The sequence below is a fragment of the Beta vulgaris genome, chromosome 1, assembly GCF_026745355.1.
Source record: "Beta vulgaris subsp. vulgaris cultivar EL10 chromosome 1, EL10.2, whole genome shotgun sequence".
Taxonomy (NCBI): Eukaryota; Viridiplantae; Streptophyta; class Magnoliopsida; order Caryophyllales; family Amaranthaceae; genus Beta; species Beta vulgaris.
In genome coordinates, this window is record NC_079202.1 from 1,283,132 (window position 1) to 1,305,460 (window position 22,329).

A 22,329-nucleotide genomic window follows, 5' to 3' on the forward strand; every position below is an offset into this window, starting at 1 on the left:
GTAGGTTACTCCTGGCATAGCCGAGGAGGTACCGCGGGATACACGCTCGACTCGGAAGGCTGATGAGCCCCAAGTTTGGCCGAGGAGGTGCCTTCTCTTGCTAAGTCATTCAAGACTTAGGAGATCGACTCAACCAAGGAGGTGAAGGCCTCCTTGGGCTGAGTTGGGTGGACGCGGCTCGGATGAGGGGCCAATGAGTCCCAAGCTTGTCCGAGCCGGTGCCGTCTCTCGCTAAGTCAATCTGGGACTTAGGAGAGTGACCCAACCAAGGAGGGAGACCTCCTTGGGCTGAGTTGGGTGGACGCGGCTCGGATGAGGGCCAATGAGCCCCACGCTTGTCCGAGCCGGTGCCGTCTCTCGCCAAGTCAAACTGGGACTTGGGAGAGTGACCCAACCAAGGAAGGCGGCTTCCTTGGGCCGAGTTAGGTGGACGCGGCTCGGATGAGGGGCCAATGAACCCCAAGCTTGTCCGAGCCGGTGCCTGCTCTCGCTAAGTCAATCTGGGACTTAGGAGACTTACTCAACCAAGGAGGAGTGCCTCCAAGGGCCGAGCTGGTTGGACGCGGCTCGGATGAGGGGCCAATGAACCCCAAGCTTGTCCGAGCCGGTGCCTGCTCTCGCTAAGTCAATCTGGGACTTAGGAGACTTACTCAACCAAGGAGGAGTGCCTCCAAGGGCCGAGCTGGTTGGACGCGGCTCGGATGAGGGGCCAATGAACCCCAAGCTTGTCCGAGCCGGTGCCTGCTCTCGCTAAGTCAATCTGGGACTTAGGAGACTTACTCAACCAAGGAGGAGTGCCTCCAAGGGCCGAGCTGGTTTGGACGCGGCTCGGATGAGGGGCCAATGAACCCCAAGCTTGTCCGAGCCGGTGCCTGCTCTCGCTAAGTCAATCTGGGACTTAGGAGACTTACTCAACCAAGGAGAGTGCCTCCAGGGCCGAGTTGGTTGGACGCGGCTCGGATGAGGGGCCAATGAACCCCAAGCTTGTCCGAGCCGGTGCTGATGAAATACTTAGCCTTGAATTTGGCTAAGTACGAGGCGAATCGTTAGAGGAGAGGGGGTCTCCTGGTGACCGAGCGACTCGATTTGTTTGCACATAGCTATTTTTGCTAAGTGTTAGGGTATTCCTGGCATAGCCGAGGAGGTACCGCAATATATGCTCGACTCGGGGGCGCTAATGAGCCCCATGCTTCCCGAGGAGGTCTTCCGACGCTACTCAGATCTTGAGTAGGTTAATAGTTGATACTTAGCCGTTTTTCGGCTAAGTTAGTGGACGCTCCTTTTCTGACTGAGGAGGTGCCCATGATGGGATTCTCGACTCGGGGAAGCTAGGGAGATCCATGCTTCCCGAGGAGGTCTTCGACGCTACTCAGATCTCGAGTAGGTTCAATAGTTGATACTTAGCCGTTTTTTCGACTAAGTTTGGGACGCTCCTTTTCTGACTGAGGAGGTGCCATGATGGAGATTCTCGACTCGGGGAAGCTAGGGAGATCCATGCTTCCCGAGGAGGTCTTCTGACGCTACTCAGATCTCGAGTAGGTTCAATAGTTGATACTTAGCCGTTTTTTCGACTAAGTTAGTGGGACGCTCCTTTTCTGACTGAGGAGGTGCCCATGATGGAGATTCTCGACTCGGGGAAGCTAGGGAGATCCATGCTTCCCGAGGAGGTCTTCTGACGCTACTCAGATTCGAGTAGGTTCAATAGTTGATACTTAGCCGTTTTTTCGACTAAGTTAGTCGGGGGAGGCTTCTCCATATTTGAGTGCCATTGGAGAAGTTTTTATTCAGGAGATGACGAACATCATCGCACCTCCATCAATTGTATTCATTTGACCAGCTGAGGCGTTCAAGCAATTAGCCCCACGTTGGATGATCGGATAGGGTAGCATCATTCTTTCCCAAGGCGATCGTCCAGCGGAAACCGAGAGAGATCTACGCTCCGGGGTACCCTGCTAGGCCTGAGAGGGGGGGGGGAGAAGCCCAGTGAAAGTTAGGAAGCAACGCCCTCGAACTTTTGCGAAGTATAAGCTCCCGAACAGCTCCCTTGGCCGAGATTGTGCCTCGCTTCAAGTTATGCTCAATACAGGATGGCCGACCGGGTCCCTGTCCGAGCAGGTATCAGTGAATTACTTAGCCTAAATTTGGCTTAAGTATAAGGGCGGCTCGACGAAGGAGAGAGGGTCTCCTATCAGCTGAGCGGTCGGATGCCACTCGGATGAGGGACTAATGAGCCACATGCCGTCCGAGTGGGCGCCAATTTAAGTACTTAGCTTGAGTATGCCGCTAAGTATGAGTGACTCAGCAAAGGAGAAGGGGTCTCCTAGTGACCGAGCGGGTCCAGATATGGAGGATATGGGTCGACTTGAGCTTCCCTTTTGACGTCATGAATCTCCGGTATGTTGTACTTAGCCATTTTTTGCTATGTTAGTGAGATTTCCCCTCCTGACTGAGGAGGTGTCATGGCGAAATTCTAGCCTTTTGAGCCTCCTTTTGCTCGCCTCTATTGGCTTGATAGTCTTAGTTTTGCTGGACTGATCTGGGTGATGCAAGGCTTTTGATAGTGTGCCTTTGAAGCTGAGATAAATTTCTCATAAGTTGAGTAGGCATCTGAGGCCGAGTAGATGCCTCGGCTCAGCAAGCACCCAAGGATGAGTGGGTACATCGAAGGAGTAGGTACCGTTGATGAGTTGGTGCCTTTGATGATGAATAGGCACATCTGGCTGAGCATATTCTTTTCGCCGAGGGGCACAAGGATGAGTGGGTACCTTAAATGAGTAGACATCGTCGATGAGTCGATGTTTTTTGATGAATAGGCCCTCTAGCTGAACTACATAATATTGAGGGTGCCACTGCTTATTCTGGAGAGGTTTTACGGTTCTGAGTCACCAACCCCTTGTTCAGGTCAGTCTTATGGGTTGTGTTCTTCAATACAACCTTTCCGAGTGATAACAGGTTTTGCCCTTTGAGGGTTAACGGTCCTTCCCTCTATTTAGGCCCTAGCCGGTTAGGCTGACCATCTCAGGAAGGACGAATGATCTCCTCTAGACGAGTGGAGACCATACACATCGACTTTGCTGGAGAGTTTGTTGAAGATGAGATGCATCAAGGTGACGTTTGTTGCAGTCATGGGCATTGGGTCAGCTACTCATATCTGACCTGATGCTAGGGGTGACCGACTCCGTAGTGGATTTCCATTGGGGTGGAATCCTCGTCATTCGGATAGAGGGATAGCACCATAGGTGCATATAGGATGCTTGAGCTCTCCAGGAACGGTTGGCTTGGCATGTCTTCATGGTTGGGGCCATTGCTGAGCAGCAATGAGGTGAGTTTTGCTGAGTAGCAACAAGGTGAATCTTGCTGAGTGGTGGCGAAGTAACTTCTTGTACTTTCCCCACAGACGGCGCCAAACTGTTTCTGCTAAGAAATTGAGGGTGATCAATAAGTGTTGATGTGTGCTGAGAACTTGATGTGGGCCCCAAGAAGGTAGCCTGAGCTCCGTTATCCGTACATCGGAATCCTGCAAAAGGAAGGTTAGCCTACCCCGGGGGTGGCCCGGGATCGCCCCTCCGACGCTCAAGTCAGTAAATGATTGAGGTAGAGAGAGAAAGGGATCAATGTAGAGAGAGATGCTCTGGTTTTGGCAGCTTAGAGTCGCGTACCTTTGCCTGGTGAGACAACCCCTATTTATAGAGGAGAGGAGCCCCAATAAATGAGGGTATTTTGGTCACCTCCAGCTGGTGGAGGGATGGCTTCCCTAGATGTAGGGGCATTTTAGTAACTTTGCCATAGGTGGGCTGGTCCAAGAAATGGGCCCAAACACTAGGCTTTTGCATAACATTAACTTGAACCCGTTGGTCATGAATTATAAATAAGTGATCATAAGCCGACTTCAAACAAACCCGTCTCAAAAGCCACCTTACCCTGAAGTAATCTACCTAAAATTATGTCTCCAAGCTAATCAACCCATTTGACAGGTATAACCCTATCAGAAATAAAGAAAAGAAAAAACAACTAGCTAGTTAATAAATGGATGACTCCATCCTTCCTTAAATAGAATTCCCATTTCTTTTGGACACAAATATTAGAGTAACCTAAGCAGTTACCCTCCTTGTGGGTTATGAGGAGAGAGAGTATAAAATTAATATTAGTTTATTAGGAGACAAAAAAAATTTGGCCAAAGAATTGATGCTCGGCTCTTCATAATGGACCAAGAAAAAGAGGAGCAAAGAAGGAATTGGAGGAGAGAGAAAATATGGTGAGGTAGGTGGAAGAGTGAGGAAGTTATAAAATAATTAATTACCATAAACTATAAGGCAACCATTGTTTTTGCTCTAAGGAGAAATTATAAGTAGGACCTTAGTTGTATTAGATCAAAATTAAAAATTGATGTTGGTACACTATTCATGAATGGTTTATTGAGGAAAGAAAATGTAGACCACTTTACAAAGTCATCTTCTTTACGGGAAAGTGGGTATTGTAATAATAAGAAACGGTTTTTTTCACCTGATACCCCCGAGTTTTCAAAAAATTTACCTGATACCCTCCATGTTTTCAAAATTTACTAGGTACCCCTCAGTTTCGAACTAATACACTCAGATACCCTTAATGACTAACGGCGGTTAACGCCGTTAGCCTTAAACCTCATTAAACCCTAATTAGGCCTAATTAACCTAACTAAATCCTAATTAGGTCTAATTAACCTAACCCTAATCCCTAATTTCAAAAACTCTAACCCCACTACCACCTAAGCACCACCCCCTTCCCTCCACCCACCCCACCCCCTGCAGCCACAACCCCCACCGCAATCCCCACCCCCACCTTCCCTCCCCCACTCCCCGCAACCACCACAACCCCCGAAATCTCACCCCTCCCCCACTCCCACTCCCGCACCCCCACAACACACCCCACAACACACCCCACCCCACCCCGCCACCACAACACCACCTCACTTCCATTTTCGCAACCCTCCCCACCCCCGTTGCACCACCCTTCTCCAATTTCCGCGAAACACAAAGTACCCCCAAACCAAAAAACAGAGGGAAGAAGAAGGGGTTGCGGGCGGCCGGGGGGTGCGGGCAGTGGGGTGCGAAAATTGAAGGGGGTGGTGCTGTGGGGGGCGCGGGGGTGGGGGAGGGTCGGGGGGCGCGATGGGGAGGGAGGGTGGGAGGACTACTGAATTGAACTGAGTGAGGAGGAGGGCTGCTGCATGGGGAGGGGGTTTGGCTGCTGCGGGGGTGAGGGAGGGGGGTCGGGCTGCTGGCGGGGGAGGGGGAGGGGTCGGGCTACTGGCGAGGGAAGGGGAGGGAGGTCGGGCTGCTGTGGGGGTGGGGGAGGGGGAGGGTGCTGTGGTGGGGGGGTGGGGGTGGAGGGGGGTTGGGTGGTTAGGGTTAGGTTAGGGATAGTTAGGTTTTAGGGTTTAGGGTTTATTTAGGTTAATTAGAGTTTATTTAGATTAATTAGGGGAAATTAAAGGTTAATTAGAGTTAATGACTAACGGTGGTTAACGCCATTAGTCATTAAGGGTATCTGGGTGTATTTACACAAAACTAAGGGGTACCCTGTGAATTTTGAAAACTTGGAGGTACCAGATGAATTTTTTGAAAACCCGGGGGTACTTGGTGAAAAAATCGAATAAGAAAAGCTAAATAATATTTTAATTACTGGATCCATACCAAATAATTAAGGAATTGAGAAATTTATTTAGGATAAACATAAATAGAAAATTGGAAACTCTATCAGGGACGGAGGAAGTAACTAGCATCCTACAACTTATTGTCAAAAAAAATTAAATACTCTATTTGTCCAATATATTATTAGAGTAATATAGAGTCTGTAATTTTATCAAAAATAAAAATTATTTGGACAATCTTCGGATCGGATATGGATCGGATCCGAAAATCCGTATATCCGGATTTTTTCGGATCGGATTTTTGCCAATCCGATAGCCGATAATGCACACCCGGCCCCTAGGTCCAAGACCTTCATAGGATCTAATAGAGCTCCATTGCTGCCTTTATGAAATGAGCATGAGTCCAATATATCCACCAGGCGTGTTATATTTAAGTCCATGGCTTTGTTCTTGAAAAGTGCAATTATATCACGTTTTCTTGCACTTTTAATAGTCCTTTACGACGTCTGTAATTAACACAGTTTCAGTCTTAAGTTTGTAAGAAAGTACCTGTAATTCTATATTTCATGTTGGTAATAATCATTACCATTTTATCTTGGCTTTTAGTTTAATTATTCTCTCCTCTTCTTCAACGTCACGCATGTCATGATAATAAAGTTTTGTTATATTTAAGATTTTTGTCTTGATGATTTTGTCTTATGTTTATGTCTTTTTCTTTACTACCTTTCTGCCTATCGTCTATCTTTCTAGACTAATAGCAATAGCAATGTATAGGTTCATGGCTTCATGCATAAATTAGCTTTTGTATATTCATATAAGTTATGAAGACGGTACAAAGTATATATAAAGAAGGAGAGGAGGATTCGAATCTCTGACATATTATCTATAACACATTAATCTTAACCACTAGACCAATACATTCGTTGTATAAATTAACTTTTCTTGTATCCTTCATAGTTAGAGTTTTGCTAGGATTGTATATGCATGTCACCCAATTATGAGCAATTTCCAAGGATAAACGAATCTCCTACTTGATGAGAAGTCTTTTCATTAAGAGCTTTTTGGTTCAGATTGGAAATAGTAGCACTGAGAAGGTTTTTCTTTCATCTTGGTACTAACTACTGAAAACTGAAAAGTGGCTTTATCAATAATATTCCAATGGAAAATTGAAGGACAATTTCCACGGTTGTGTTCCCAAAAATGTTACTCGAGCTAACAAGTGATTTTGTTACAAGTTTTAATGAGAGCAAAAGAGTAGAGAAAATAAGGTATCTAGAAGTGGGGCGAATATAGGAGAAAAATAGAAATAGCTTTTCAGGGTATGTTATAACTAAAAATTGGGACATCTGAAAATCAAATTGAGAGTTTAATATTTATTGTACACCTGGGTGTACTATGCTCATGGTACACTCAAGACTATATTATTCAAATTATACACCTGGGTGTACTATGCTCATGGTACACCCAAGACTATATTATCCAAATGAGCAAAATGAGCGAATGAACAAATGAGCAAAATGAACAAATGAGCAAAATGAACAAATGAGCAAATGAACAAACATTTCTACTCATTTAAGAAAATGAGCAAACACTTTTATTACAAAATGAGCAAATGAGTAAAATGCGAGTAAATGAGCAAAATGCCCATATGAGCAAATTTGGTGTCAAATGAGCACCTGAAATTCTAATTTATTACAAAAATACTCCTCGATGTACTGTGCTCATAGTACACCCGAGTGTACCATGAGTGAACTCTAGTAACAAATAATGCAAGTATCGCATGAAGAGTAAAATAAAATCAATCAATCTTCGAATTATCTAATAAATGGAACCTATTAATAAGAACAAATATCCTACTAAAAATTAAACTCAAAACATATTAAATTACAGAAAAGCTTAAAAAGAACCCTAGTGGTCCTTTATCCTATAATAACTAATTAGGGCGTGTTCTCCCCAACTTATTTTCAGTTCAGTTGCAATCGGTTAGTTTAGTCCAGTTCCTAATTTATTTATTATCATTAATATTAGTTATAATTTAGGGCCTGTTCTCTTCGGCATAAAACAGCTGAACTGAACTGAAATGAATAGTGATATGTGAGAGTAAAAGTATTGTCAAGAGCTGAACTGAACTGAACTGATCTGAATTGAACTGAAAATAAGCTAGGGAGAACAGGCCCTTAATCCAGTCCAGTTGCAATCAGTTCAGTTCAGTTGCAATTAATTTAGTTCGATTCAGTTGAATTCAGTTCAGTTCAATTAGCTCTATTATAAGCCAAGGGGGGGACCGGGGGGCAATGGTGTCCCCTTTGAATTTGCATATTCTTTTTATACCAAAACCATTACACATATAAACTTACCAAAAAAAATTCAATCAAATCTCTATTAAACCCAATCAACTCATATAATTGTCAATCACATAACTTGCCAATAAAAAAAGATTCAATCAAATTAAGTTTAGATCCAATCAACTAAAAAAATTCGTAATCAAGAACTTACAAAAATTAATACCACAGACAAAAAAAAAAAAAAATGACATTCTCATTACAAAGACAACTCATATACAAAATTAATCACAAATACAAACTCAGAGAAAAATTCAGTTTTTTCAGTACTTGGATATGCAATTTTATCACTTATAGTTACTTTAAAGATGTTTTTAGATACTATTTGTAAGTATTTAAAATACTTCTTACTTACCAAATAAAGGTGAACGTAGATATGTACTTTCATAATTTTATTTTTCATTTCTTTTTATACCGAATACTAGTTATACCTAAACTATTACCGCATGTATAGCATGCACAAAAGCTACTTTTGTACCAAAGAGAACAAATGCTTAGTCTATCAAATAAAGATGGAAGATTCTACACGATGCCCTTATATATTGCAAATTTCCATATTATTGGAAAAAAAATTTGATTTTTCATATTGACCCTCTATTAACATATACTACTATCAACTAAATCTGAATAGACTATCCCACTAATAGTTTTATTAGAGGTGATCAAGGATTGGTCAGGCAGACCTTTTGCCAACAATAGTGGCTTGTTCTAAGCCAGGCGGGACTTAGACTAACTATTAGGATGACATTTTAGGCACAATCTAGGATATTGGGTTGGACTTTTAGGACTAAATATCATTCCATAAGCATGATTCTTTTCTCCAAATTGCAAGCCCGCTTGATCCAAAGATTGTAGTAGAAAATTCATTCCAACTTGGACCCTTTTCGGGCTTAAAATTAACTAGGTTTTGGACCCGTGCATAATGCACGGGAACTTTTTAGTATAATAAGAATGTTTATATATTACGTCTACTTGATAAAAAAAAATTTTGTGTTTAAGAGAAATACACCTTTATATACATTTTAAATTTGTTTAGCAGATACATGATACTTATATATTTTGGAAGACTTTTTTTAGGGCAGAACAAAATTTATTAAGAAGCTACTTCCTCCGTTCTTTTCTATTGCAACAATGAGATTTTTACGCTATTTATTCACCACCCTTTTACTATCTATTGTGGTTTTTATGTAAGGAAAAAATAGTCATGTGATATCTTGTTAGATTCGTCTCGATATATACTTTCAAGTTTTTCAAAAAATTTGTAATTTTTACTAAAAAGTAATTAAAGACATAATAGTTAAAGTGTGTATTGGCAAGCGTGAAACTCAATTTTTTACAGTAGAAAAAGAACGGAGGAAGTATAACATAGTCAAAAGCAACTACATCATCATAAGCAAAAGCCAACAACACCTTTGGAGGAACATTGGAATTCCAAATTTTCTTCAACACTCCTGATAAAATAAAACCGCCAACAACATCTGTATGGGAATTCTTTTAAAAAAAAAATGATGGCCGAATTTAATAAAATACTAACCAATTTTGGTGTAGCTCCACACAAAGCCATCATTTAAGGTTGAGATGGCTGAGGTAAATCAAGGATCTCAACCGCCACAAAAGAAAGAGAATTTACACGAACTTTGTCTTCATCTCAATTCCAGTGAGGGGGTCAATTGTCTCAGAAACCCTCTCCACATTATTGTCTTCATTTTTTTTCCCTTGAAATAGTCTTAAAGTATTATAATTCCCATGTTCTTTCTCATAAATTAGTACTATTAAACAATTTTTACTCGTGACTGAGAAATGGCAACATTAAATTGGCCATGACTGATAATTGGTCTCGAGAGATACAAATCTACTATGCGATAAGGATTGTCCTTGAATTTTAACACAAGCCAAAAAAAAAGCCTTTTTCGAAACCTGATATGAAATTTTGTTCCATCTAACAGAATGCGTACCATATAGTGTATAAATACCTTATTCCTCATTGCTACCTGAAATGACCACAATTTCGATGATATATTATATCACACCTTATTCCCCATTCCATCTGACAAAATAAGTATCATATGGAATTTCCCGCTTTACTTTTCGCCTAAATACCTTACTCCCCGTTGCTACCTGAATGACCACAATTTCGATGATGTATTATGTCATACCTTATTCCCCATTCCATCAGACGGATCGGAATGAGTATTATACAGGTTTCCCACTTTACTTTTCGACTCCCAAAGACTACCCCAAGTGACTCCAATGGCCCACCATTAACCTTATCTCATTAATTTCTTCCTACTAACAATTTTAGAATACATTAAGCCAACAATAGTTTTAATATTCATTAAGACTAATTTAGAAAATGATAATGTTGTATAGTAAATAAATGTAAATATGCAATACTTGTATAATGTTTGTGTATTTTATAGGTTCTCTATATGATTTACATTTCAATGTTATCTTTTACAACAAAGAAAAAAGAAGTTGTCAAAACGAAGTGCATAGACAAATTAACAACTTTTCCAATTCAATAACTTTATCAGATCTTTTCACAACAGTTTCACTCTCTTATAAACCAACTAAAATTGAATACTTATAAATCCTCTCCTTTGACATATAAGCTTGACAATTAACTCATTTTATTGATTCACCTTTCTCAATTAGTGTTGCGATGCTCATCAGATATCTCTCTTTCGAGTCTAATATTCATACGATGTATGGTTTACAAATTGTTACATTACTTTTATAGAAAATAATAAGATAAATAGGTTACTCATCATTTTCACTTTACTTTTCGCCTAAATACCTTGTTCCCCGTTGCTATCTGAAATGACCACAATTTCGATGATATATTGTATCATACCTTATTTCCCGTTCCATCTGACAAAATGAGTATTATATATGGTTTCCACTTTACTGTTCGCATCTGAAAGACTACCCCAAGTGACTACGATGGTCCACCATCCCTTACTCATTAATTTCTTCCTACAAACAATTTTAGTGTCAATACTACCAATACCTTTTTCGTGTTCAGTTCTTGTCGTTGTCATGTTAAGCTACTTTTGATAACTATAAACCAATGCTCCTTATTAATATCCTATTTAATGTAGAAATTATGTTAAAACGGGTTCAAGCGTGTCATTTTCGTGTTGGAAACCTCAACTTTAACCCAATCCATTTAGTAAGACCTGTCGTGTCATGTCAGCCCATATATTTAATATAATGTTTTATTAAAAATTGTGCTATATATCTTATTATAAATTATGCCCAAAAATATCTATTCCCTCCGTTCCATAGAGTTCTCTCGCTTTTCATTTAAGGGTGTTACATAAAGTTCTTCTCATGTCTACTTTATTTTATATTTGGTAGTTTATAATAATAATTTAATATTTGCATATGTCCCACAAGTTGTTAACAATATAACTCAGTCTCCCCGAAGTTTATAATTTAATATGTGCATATGACATTTTCTATCCTCCCCAAGAACTAATCCTATACCCCACTACCAATACTTTATAATATTCCTTGGTTTGTGGAGAAAGAATAAATGTGAAGGATATTATGGACCGGAGGAAGTATATCATAAGATATAGTGGAGCTCCATAAGATAACAATATTTTTGATTTAGATTATTCTCATTAATTCCACAGTTGAAGATATTATGGCCTTATGTAATAATTCATTGCAAAGTTAAATTTTTTCTTGGACATTATGAATTCAACTAATTTTTGCTTATATAAACTTATTATAAATTTATATGTACTTATCTATACTAATTAAAATATGATATGAAAATTTTTTAATTGGCAAACATGTAACCTTGTTGGTTCTTCTGTTCAACATTCTAGACCCATTCATAATATTTCCCATTAACATAAAATAAAAAATAGCCCATTTTAGTAATTCTTCAACTGTTACAATAACTCTTTCACCTTCCATTATCTTAGAGTTTCGATCCATCAACCACCACAAATTCATTCTATCAAATTCTCTCAAAAACTAATGTCTTGTGATTAGAACTTGGCACTCTCGCTACACATTGGCATTTTTCTTCAAAAGAATCGAATTACATACTCCTAAAACTTTAGAAATAATTCCCGAAAAAACTCCAATATAATGCTTTTCTTCATTGCCTTCTTTTCGGCGAAGATTCAATGCTATTATTTTAATGACTGAAGCAACTTTCCCGGCAAAGATTTAGTTCTCACAATATGCATAAGGCAACCATAAACTATAGGCTTTAAATCGATTTGTTTTGTTCTTCTCCAAATACGATTAGAACTTACTTGCATGTCTTCTATAATTTAAAGGTAATACTTTAGTACTCTTGTAATTTCAATGGAAATTTTTTGGATTGAATTGTAATTGGTAATCCATTATTTGATGCAAGATTTTCCGGCGTTAATCTATCTATTTATATAGACATGCAACACATTTTTTTCTAATGTGAAAATTTGAGAGTATTAACAGCCCTTATATATTAGATTATTTATTTATAGTACAATGGAGTTATGGAATGATCAATTATGTGAAAATCACAATGGAATGATCAATTAGGAGCGATTTTGTTTCATTTTGCAATAATAATTCCGTGAATGATTCAATTCATTTCCTTATTATATGGATGATTGAATGATTTATGCAAGCAAATTTAGAAACAAATAAAGAGTGCATCAAACATTGCATTTTAATAAACCATGACACATGGCGTGTACTCTCCTTACTCTATAAATCTGTTGTGAACTGTGAGGGCTGGATTCATAGAAGCATGCCACGTAGGCTAATTTTTTCTTCTTCTATTATTATATATGATATGTTTAAAATTTTGCATTCTTCTCAAAGCCTAATCCCTAATTCTATTAAATAAAGCATAAGTTTCTCAATCCCTAAGCAATAATGAAAACCACACGTGGTGAGATGGAAGGAATTATTTTGTTTATCATATACTACCTCCGTTTCATATTAATCTACACACTTTGACATTTACACTATTCACAAATTGCACTTTGACCCTCGTTTGTGATTTATACGTGAATAAAAACATAGTCATGTGGGATCTTGTTAGATTCGTATTAGTATGTATTTTATTAATATGTACTTTTTATAATTTTTATAAATACAAAACTAAAGATATATGTCCTCAAAGTTTTGCATTGACATGCGTGAAAAGTGTAAGTGTGTAGATTAAATTGAAACGGAGATAGTATAATATTAGGAAGATGAAGAATTTGATAGCCATAATACAAAATGAATTGCCTTTGCTACTATATTATAACTATGTTGAAGAATCATACGTTTTGATATGAAGAAGAGCCCAATATTTGGAAAGAATCACCAAACCATGTTGAAGAATCAATTATAATATAGTAGCAGCACATTTATTGAAGAATTTGGTGTTAATTTGCCATACACACTTCATTGCCTCAATTGAAAAGGATTTGTAAAATTACTTTAAGAGCACTCCCAATGGTGACATAACTCATCACCAAAATCAGCAAATTTGGGCTGAACAAAAAAAACATGCTTCCCAATGGTGAGAGAAAACCCATCACCAAATGACATATTTTGTCATCCATCACCATGTGAGCAAACCCATCAACAAATGAGCCGTGTGAAAGGAAGGAAAAATAAGCTTAGTCACACACAGCCAGCCAGTGGCTGCTGCTGTGTTCTTTTTGGGAAATTTCGTGGAAATTTCCACGGAATTTCCCAGAAAATTCGTATTTCCAAAAAAAAAAAAAAACCAAAATTCATATTTTTTTCCCCTCTATAAAATGATACCCATATTGATATATTTCAGAACAAAAAAAAACACTTCTCCTCCTCACCTTTCTCTCTCTAAAAATATTTATACATCATTTTTCTCTATAATTTTTTACCTTCTCCTCCTCACCTAAAAAGAGGAAAAAAAAAAAAAAATCATATTTTCTAATAAATATATTTACCTTGTTTTACTAAAAAAAACATCTTTAATCCTCCTCTCTCTAAATAAAATTACCAAAGTTCACAATTGTTGTTGTTGTTGTTGTTGTTTTTATTATTATTTTATATTATTATTAGTAATATTGTATTTTTCGTTATTATTAGTATTATTAGTAATATCACTTGGTGTTATTATTATTATTATTATTATTATTATTATTATTATTATTATTGTTGTTGTTGTTATTATTAACCCGAAAAATATTAGTCATGGATCCTAACAATCCTAACTTTCAAGGGAACGAAAATAATTTAAATTTTGATCCAGAATTTGCTTCTCATCCCAATTTTCAAGTGTTGATGCAAATGATGAGGGCAATTCCTTCAAATTTTCAACATAATTCTAGTAGCTCAAATCCTACACCTTCCTTTCACCAAGATATATCCCAAAATTTCAATGAGAGTCAGAGCTATCATACCTCATTACAAGATTCATACACTGATAATAATTCTACACAACCATATTTTGGAGTTGTTGGGGGTCAAGGTAGCAGTAATGAAGTGTTGCGTGAGGAAGATGATGATGTAGAAGAAACACATCCAACGACGATAGAGCCGATCTTAACTCCGCCAGTGGTGGTGAGATCCAAAAAGAAGAAGACTCCCAATGCCACTACAAAAGCAGCTGCAGCAAACATGAGTTGGTCGGTAAGAGAGGAGGAGGCTGTTATTTCTTGCTACATGGAACATTGCACTGATGCTACTACTGGAACAAACCAAACAGGAGCAGAACCCTGGAGGAAAGTTTTTGCATCTTATGAATTGGCTAGACAATCACGACCTCATGAATTACCGGAAAGAACTCCTAATTCTATAAGGAGTCGTTGGTCCCGGATGGCTAAAGATGTGCTGAAGTGGGTTGGGTACCTCGAGGAAGTGGCAAGGGTCAAAAAGAGTGGCCAAGTTGATGATGATATTAGGCGCGAAGCACATATTATGTGGAGACGTCATGAAAATTGCAATTTCATCTACGAGAAAGCATTTGAGAGCCTGTTCCTTTACCCAAAATGGAAAACTAGGATTCGGAGGTACCTCCCAAAGAGTCTAAGGGACGAGGAAACCAACATTACCCAAGAATCTGACCCGGATAGTAGCGGAAGCGGCAAAAGGGTAAGGCTTGATGAGGATGATGAAGTTGCTGTAGACGATGATTCTACTGGTGGTAGGGCCTTTATGTCTGGGGGTATTGTTCGACCTGGTGGGGTGAAACAAGCTAAAGCAAAGAAGTTCAAAGGGAAAGCCACCTCATCATGCTCTGAGGAAGTTGCTATGAGTTTGGGTGAGAATCTCAAATTACATGCTGAAATGAGAGGTGTAGATATTAACTTACAAAAGGAGAAGTTAGAGTTCGAATAGGCTAGAAAAAGGCGTAGGGCTGAGCAGTTGGAATTAGAGAAGCAACATATCAAAGCTCAAAATCTGAAAATAAAATGGGATATGCTACAGACGTTGCTTGCAAGATCTAACCTTAGTCAACAGGAAGAGGCTTTCAAGAACAAGTTGATGCAAGAAATTTATGGAAATCAGGACGATTAATGGACAAGTTAGTTTGTCATTTTAATTATGTAAAATTGTTGCCAATTACCGTTGTAATTGGTTCTTATTGTTTTTGTTTGTTTTTGTTATTGGTTATCACTTGCTCATGTACCTTTATATTAAAGCTATTGTGGTTGTATTATGTAATTTCGATATTATGTAATGTAAAATGTGTTTGTGGTGAGACTCTCATGCATTTATTTTGCATTTAAAAGTAGTAATGATTCTCAATATCCTGAAAAGACTAGTCAAAAATAACAGTCATAATGTCACTGACTTTATGAGACACAAAGTATAGACTTGTCTATTCATACTTTAAATTATGAATTGTACAAACATGCAGAATTCACATGGATACAGTGTTGGGAAAATTTGTGGACATCATTTGCTTGGAAAGCTCTATAACTACCATGACTTCGAAACAAGACCATCACACCTTACTCACATAAAATACATATACATCAAACACCATCAACATGTCTTATCGTCTCTTTAACAGATCCTCTTCCTCTGAATCTAATGATGATGATGAAAAGAGAAGACAACAATTTGAAGAAGTAGACGCCATGATCGACAATTATATGGTCACTGAATTCGCTAATTTTGTGATGCCAACTCCTGAAAGGCCACCCCGACGACGTCGTAGGGTGGTCGACGAAAATGGAGATGTTGTTATCAGGGTCCGAAGAGGGCATGAAGAAGGTCATCAACGCCTATACAATGACTACTTTGCTGAACATCCTGTGTACAACAGTCGAATATTTCGTCGTAGATTTCGCATGCAAAAGCACTTGTTTTTGCGAATAAAGAATGCTATAGAGGAGAACGACACGTGGTTTGAGCTACGAAGGGATGCAAAGGGGGAACTAGGCTTGTCACCACTTCAGAAATGTACGGCAGCGTTGAGGATGTTAGCCTATGGGATGGCGGCTGATCAAGTAGATGAATATCTACGTATGGGCGAAACCACTGCAAGAACATCCCTCATAAGATTCTCAGAAGGGGTTATCAAAATTTTCGGTGAGGAGTACCTAAGGAGACCGACCGAATCTGATTTGCAGAGACTCCTTCAAAATGGTGAGCGACGTGGGTTACCTGGTATGATCGGAAGCATTGACTGCATGCATTGGGAGTGGAAAAACTGTCCAGCAGCATGGAAAGCGCAATACCAAGGCCGAAGTGGTAAAGCAACCCTTGCACTTGAAGCCGTTGCGTCACGAGATCTTTGGATTTGGCACGCCTTCTTTGGCATCCCTGGTTCGTGTAACGACCTAAATATTCTACATCGTTCCGATGTTTTTGATGATGTCATGCAAGGCCGAGCGCTATCGGTTAATTTCACGGTTAATGGTCATCAATACAACATGGGCTACTACCTCACTAATGGCATATATCCACAATGGGCTGCTTTCATTCAAGGTATTACTCTTCCACAAACCGACAAGCATAGACTATTTGCGCAACATCAAGCGGCAGCTCGTAAAGACGTTGAGCGCGCATTCGGAGTCTTGCAATCTCGATTCGCAATTGTACGACATCCCTCTCTCGTATGGGACGAGGACGCAATGCATATTATCATGAAGGCTTGCATCATCATGCACAACATGATAGTCGAAGATGAACGACACAATTATCTTAATTATACTGATCCATCCGAGTTCATCGCTGATCGCCCGCAGCAAAGAGCTAGTACAAGCGCCACTTCAGAAGAAGATGAGCCTTTCGTGTACAATGTCGAACGTCCGTTTGACATGGAGCTCTACTTCACAAAAAGGGAAGCGGTGCGTGACAAACATGTTCACCTAGCTCTAAAATCAGATTTGATTGAAAATATTTGGAAATGCTATGGACGTAGGGGTTGTTAGTTGTGCTTTAATCAGATTTGCCTCTAGTTGTGCTTTCATTTCTGCGTGTGTAATCATCTTTTGATTGTTGTTAATGAATTGATGTTGCGTTTTCGATTACTAGTAATTAATCATCGACTAATGAAAGTAATTATCCGATAATAATAATTTTTCTGGACTTAATACGCGATAATTATAATTACATTATCGTAAGTAATTATTATTTTACCCGCCATGCGATAATAATAATTAATTTTTTGTAATTAATTATTATTTACTAATAACCCAATAATGATAATTAATTTTGGTAATTAATTATTATAATTTTAAGTAATCATAAGATGATTCATTTTTATTTTTAATATGTAAATTATATTATTTATTGAAGTAGGAAAGAGAAATAGGAGAGAGAAAGTTGAGGTGGAGTAGTGAAAAGTAGGAGAGATAAAGTGGAGTTTGATGGTTTTTTTGTTCATGAGTGGGGTGGAGATGATACATTTGATCATGAAATTATCAAAACATGAGTAAGTAGGAAAATTTGGTGATGAAACCCATCACCATTGGGAATGCTCTAATAAGTGACACGTGGCAAGTGAATGAGAAGGGTGGAAAAATCAAAGAGCAATGAGAGGTGAGAAAGAATATGGGACTGCCACGTTGGATGTTTTTTTCTTGCTTTAATATTATATATGATTAAGACTTTGAGCACCACTAGTCCACTACCAAATCCCAAAATTTTGCCCTAATATTCAGCCCGAGACTGATATAAAAATCGGGTCAACTTTTTTTTCTCAACACAGTGCTTTTTTGGCACCAGGGTGTGCATCTATCCAGGATCGGTGGGTCGGAATCTGGAGATTTGTTGGACTGAAATCTATGTTTTTCTTTTCAAAAAATCATTTTGTTTAGATTTAAACATATTTAGAAATTCGATACATTAAAATTTAATAATTCTAAAAACCATAACTCTAAAAGCATAATTCTAAAAGCAATAAAGATTAGGTTTTAGCTTTCTAACTTTTAAACTTTTTTTAGGTCATATTTTTTTTTTAAACTAAAAAGACGAGAAAATCTGATCCACCGGTTCGGACCGAAAAATTCAGGGTTTGGACCGGACACAATGGTGGATCTAGAAATTCGGAAATGGGGGTACAGAACAATGGGCAATTAGATTAATAAAATATATCATTTTTACGTCCCTAATCTTTGGCTATATACCATTAATATATAAGAAAAAATATTATACAATATAAATGCTCCGATACAAAATGTGGATAAAGGTAATGAATTTGAATTCCGAAGAAAATTTGAAAGATAAATTATTGTAGAAGAATTTTTTTTAAATTTTGTTGTTGATATAAGTCACATAATCATGTTAATGGAATAAGGTGGAAAATGGTTATTAGAAGATAAAATGATGACTTAATAAGTACATAGAAGTGAGATAAAAAAAAATACAAAATAACCCCACTTTTAATATAAGTTAGCAACTTTCTATAATTCATATATATTGGTGTATGTATAATAAGAATTGCATATTTAACTTCTACATAAATTATTCCTTTTATTTAGGAGAACCTGAAAGAGTAAGAGGAAGAAAAAATGTTGCTAAAGAACACGTGAGAAAAAAGAAAGAGTAAGAAAAAGAAAGAAAGATTGAAAGGTAGATTACAGGAATCGAACATGCAACCACACACTCTTATATCAATTTCCTTTCCCTTACTACTGAAACAAACACTAGTTTTGATAAAAGTCTGCATGTGTAAACTATATATATATATATGCTTTTCTAAATTAATGGGGGTACAGTTGTACCCACTGTACCCCTGTGTATCCGCCAGTGACCGGACCGGAAACTCGAAATCATAAATTTTCCGGTCTATTCCAGTGATCCAGTTCCGGTCCTAGTCCAAACTACACAATCCTAAACACCACACCAGAGTGAATAAGTTTAGAATTCAGATGTACTAATATTTACTCTCTCAATTTTACTTTACAACATAATAAGAAGTCCCTATCAAAAAATATTTCTAGTCGAGTGTAAGTCATCGGATTCCATGCTGCTAATACTAAATACTAATGACTTCAACACATAAAAAAATTTATAAATAACTTTGAGCACCACTACTATGACTAAATTTTGGCATTACACTTATAGTTGTTGCATTAAGAAATACATTGAATTGTATTACACTATTTGCTAGAACCAATATCTTGACTAACAATGAATTTTCAAACAAAGCACGCTTGAATGTTCAAATCTGCTTTTCATTTTTTTATCCAACAATTCCCTCTCATCAATATTCAATAATAAAATTTGGTCATCACATTTGCAGAAGTACTATTAAGACCAGTACATTATTTTTTCCATGCATCATATTCATTGCGCCCAAGAGAGTGAGGAATAGCCTAATAGTTAGAGCTTTTCTCCCGATTCCAGAAAATCCTGGGATCGATTCTCACCCTTGACAAGTTGGGATTCCTTTTAACTGAAAAAATACAGTCACGTTTATCTTCACTTGGTTACATATAGTCAATTCGTTTGCACTCCAGTAAATCTCCGGCAACATAAAGTCCAAAGTCTTACCACTGAAAAGTACACTATTACATGGACTAAAAAACAAGTCCAACATAGAAATCCATATATAAAAGCATGTAAATTTGATGTAGTTACACAAGATCAAACCACATTTAGCTAAAAAAACAGTACAAGAATGGAAGTATTCAATTGGTTCACTTGTATACTCCCACTTATTTTCATTTTGATAGTTCATAAATTTCTAACTAAAGCAAAAAATCTACCTCCTAGTCCTCCATCTCTTCCAATTATAGGCCATCTACACATGCTAAAACGACCACTACACCAAACACTTCATGAAATCTCCACAACATATGGAGAAATCTTACTTCTTAAGCTTGGTGTCCGTAAAGTCCTCCTTATCTCCTCCCCTGCAGCAGTGGAGGAATGTCTAGTAAAAAACGACTCGATTTTCGCTGATCGACCTGATACTCTCGTTGGTAGGCTGCTTCATTACAACAACACTTCGATTGCGTTTTCGCCCTACAATGATCACTTCCGGACTCTAAAGAGGTTGTTGACACAAGAAGTGTTTTCTTCCACCAAGATACCATTATACTCTAGTATTCGACAGGATGAATGCAACCATCTCGTCGCCAGTCTGTGGCAGGAAGCTGTCACTGAGAAGTCTGTGCAAGTGAATTTGAATGGGGGAATCAATGATTTAGCTCTCAATATTATGACTAAGATGACTGCAGGGAAGAGGTAACTGTTTCTCACACTATATTATGCAAGATGTTTTATTAGTACTTCCCCCGTTTGTATAAAAATGCTAAAATTATACTTCTGCACTAATCGCATACTCTATCTTAGTCCTATCTGTAACATATGAAAATAAATGCTACCATAGTAGATGTTACTTCATATTAGATAACAATTTAAAATGCATAGTTAAAGTAGGTCTTGCTATTGATCTCCCGTACTAAATCAAGCTTGCTTAGTGGAGGTAGGGAGAACTCACCTTGTGATTTGGAGGTCACAAGTTCGAACCCCACTACCTACTTGTGCTTGGGAGTAGGAATTCTCTTATATCCCCTACTCTCAAGCGTTGACCTGTGTAGTTGGACTGTGGGCTGGCTGACTTGAGCGAAGTGCTGGTCTAGTAGGGTCCTTGTTCTTATCAAGGGGTTCCTAGTGAAACCCCAAGAAAAAATAAAATAAAATTTACCTCCCGTACTTGTATATGTATTTTTTCTTTACCTCAAAAATGTAAAAAAATTTTGATTCCACCATGGAGGAATCAAAATTTTTCTCGGTTCCATGTGAAAAATAAAAAATATTTTTTTGGAAGAGAAGGTGGTGTTAAGGGCTGGGGCTACGGGTGTCGGGGTGAGAGGGGGAGGATGCAGGAAGGAGGTGAAGAGGGAGGGGGTAGGGGTAGGGGTGGGGGCTTAGGTTTGGTGGGGTGGCGGGTGGGAACTGTGAGAGGCTGCGGGGGGTGGTGGTGGTAGTGGTGGCTGGGGGTGATGGTTATGGAGGAAGAGGAAGTAGAGGAGGCAAATAACGTGAAAGCTAATGTAATATGACCATAAATCAACAAGTCTTTTGTGCAATTGATCTCACGGCTAATATTTATGTGGCCGTGCGCATCATAAACAAAATAACTAGTGAGTGTCCCGGGCGATGTTCCGGGTTGTTACTTTCCGTAACATTTTTGTCAAGTTAGGAAAAATTGACATATTGACCTGATAAGTAATTGCATGATTTTTGAAAAATAAACCCTTTAAAGTTTGGGGATGAAAGCAATAACTTAACTTTATACATGGAATTGAAGTAAGAATTTATGTCTATAATAGTCTTGTTGTTATCATAAAAATATTAGCTATTTAACTACTTGTGCAAATCTTTTAATGAGATATATTAATAAGACCTTATGATATTTTATTTTGAAATACTAAACAACGGTGTTATGTTGGATTAATGGTTAAACTTCCACTTTTCATTTCAAAGGTCACGTGATCGATATCTTAGAACAACAAATAATCCCAATAATTTAACCCCAATAATTGTAAGTAACTCATAGTATAAATCTCAAAGTACTATAACTAACCTTATATGTAAACTGACCACACCGCCACAATGTTAATTATATGCGTGGTTGGCCACATATAAGACTTAGCGCAAAAACATAGTAATAAATTGTCTTTATTCTTGGGATAAATTATTTGTTTTTAAGGTACTACGGCAAGGATGTGGAGGATGCCAGTCAAGCAAAGCAATTCAGTGAGATAATTAGGGAAGGATCAGATTTAAGTGCAGCTGACAATCCCGGTGATTTTCTACCCATGTTGAAGTTTCTGTTTCGAGGTTTGGAGAAGCGGATGGTTGCATGGATGGACAATACCGATATCTTCTACCAACGACTCCTTGATGAGCGCAAGAGTATGGTTCATAAGGGTGATACAAAGGCAATCATAGATGTTCTTA

The 22,329-nt window shown here is 38.2% G+C and overlaps 3 protein-coding genes across 3 annotated transcripts; all 3 read left to right on the forward strand.

Annotated features, from left to right (window-relative positions):
• Positions 1-14,154: 14,154 nt before the first annotated feature.
• On the forward strand, positions 14,155-15,300 carry LOC125494170 (glutathione S-transferase T2-like). The gene has a single exon (XM_048637762.1). The coding sequence runs from the start codon at positions 14,155-14,157 to the stop codon at positions 15,298-15,300; it is 1,146 nt and encodes a 381-aa protein (XP_048493719.1).
• A 533-nt stretch (positions 15,301-15,833) lies between these two features.
• LOC104902945 (uncharacterized) lies at positions 15,834-17,486 on the forward strand. The gene has a single exon (XM_010690885.4). The coding sequence runs from the start codon at positions 15,957-15,959 to the stop codon at positions 17,343-17,345; it is 1,389 nt and encodes a 462-aa protein (XP_010689187.2). The 5' UTR covers positions 15,834-15,956; the 3' UTR covers positions 17,346-17,486.
• A 2,389-nt stretch (positions 17,487-19,875) lies between these two features.
• Positions 19,876-22,328, forward strand: LOC104902232 (cytochrome P450 81E8; the record flags this gene model as incomplete). The annotated part of the gene is made up of 2 exons (XM_010689938.4): positions 19,876-20,607; positions 22,079-22,328. Coding segments are annotated over exons 1-2 (819 nt in total), but the record flags the coding sequence as incomplete, so codon positions are not given.
• Between the last annotated feature and the right edge of the window lies 1 nt (position 22,329).

Excerpts from the sequence above, each read along its gene's own strand:
- LOC125494170 (XM_048637762.1), top strand. The coding sequence starts at position 14,155 with ATGGATCCTAACAATCCTAACTTTCAAGGGAACGAAAATAATTTAAAT.
- LOC104902945 (XM_010690885.4), top strand. The coding sequence starts at position 15,957 with ATGTCTTATCGTCTCTTTAACAGATCCTCTTCCTCTGAATCTAATGAT.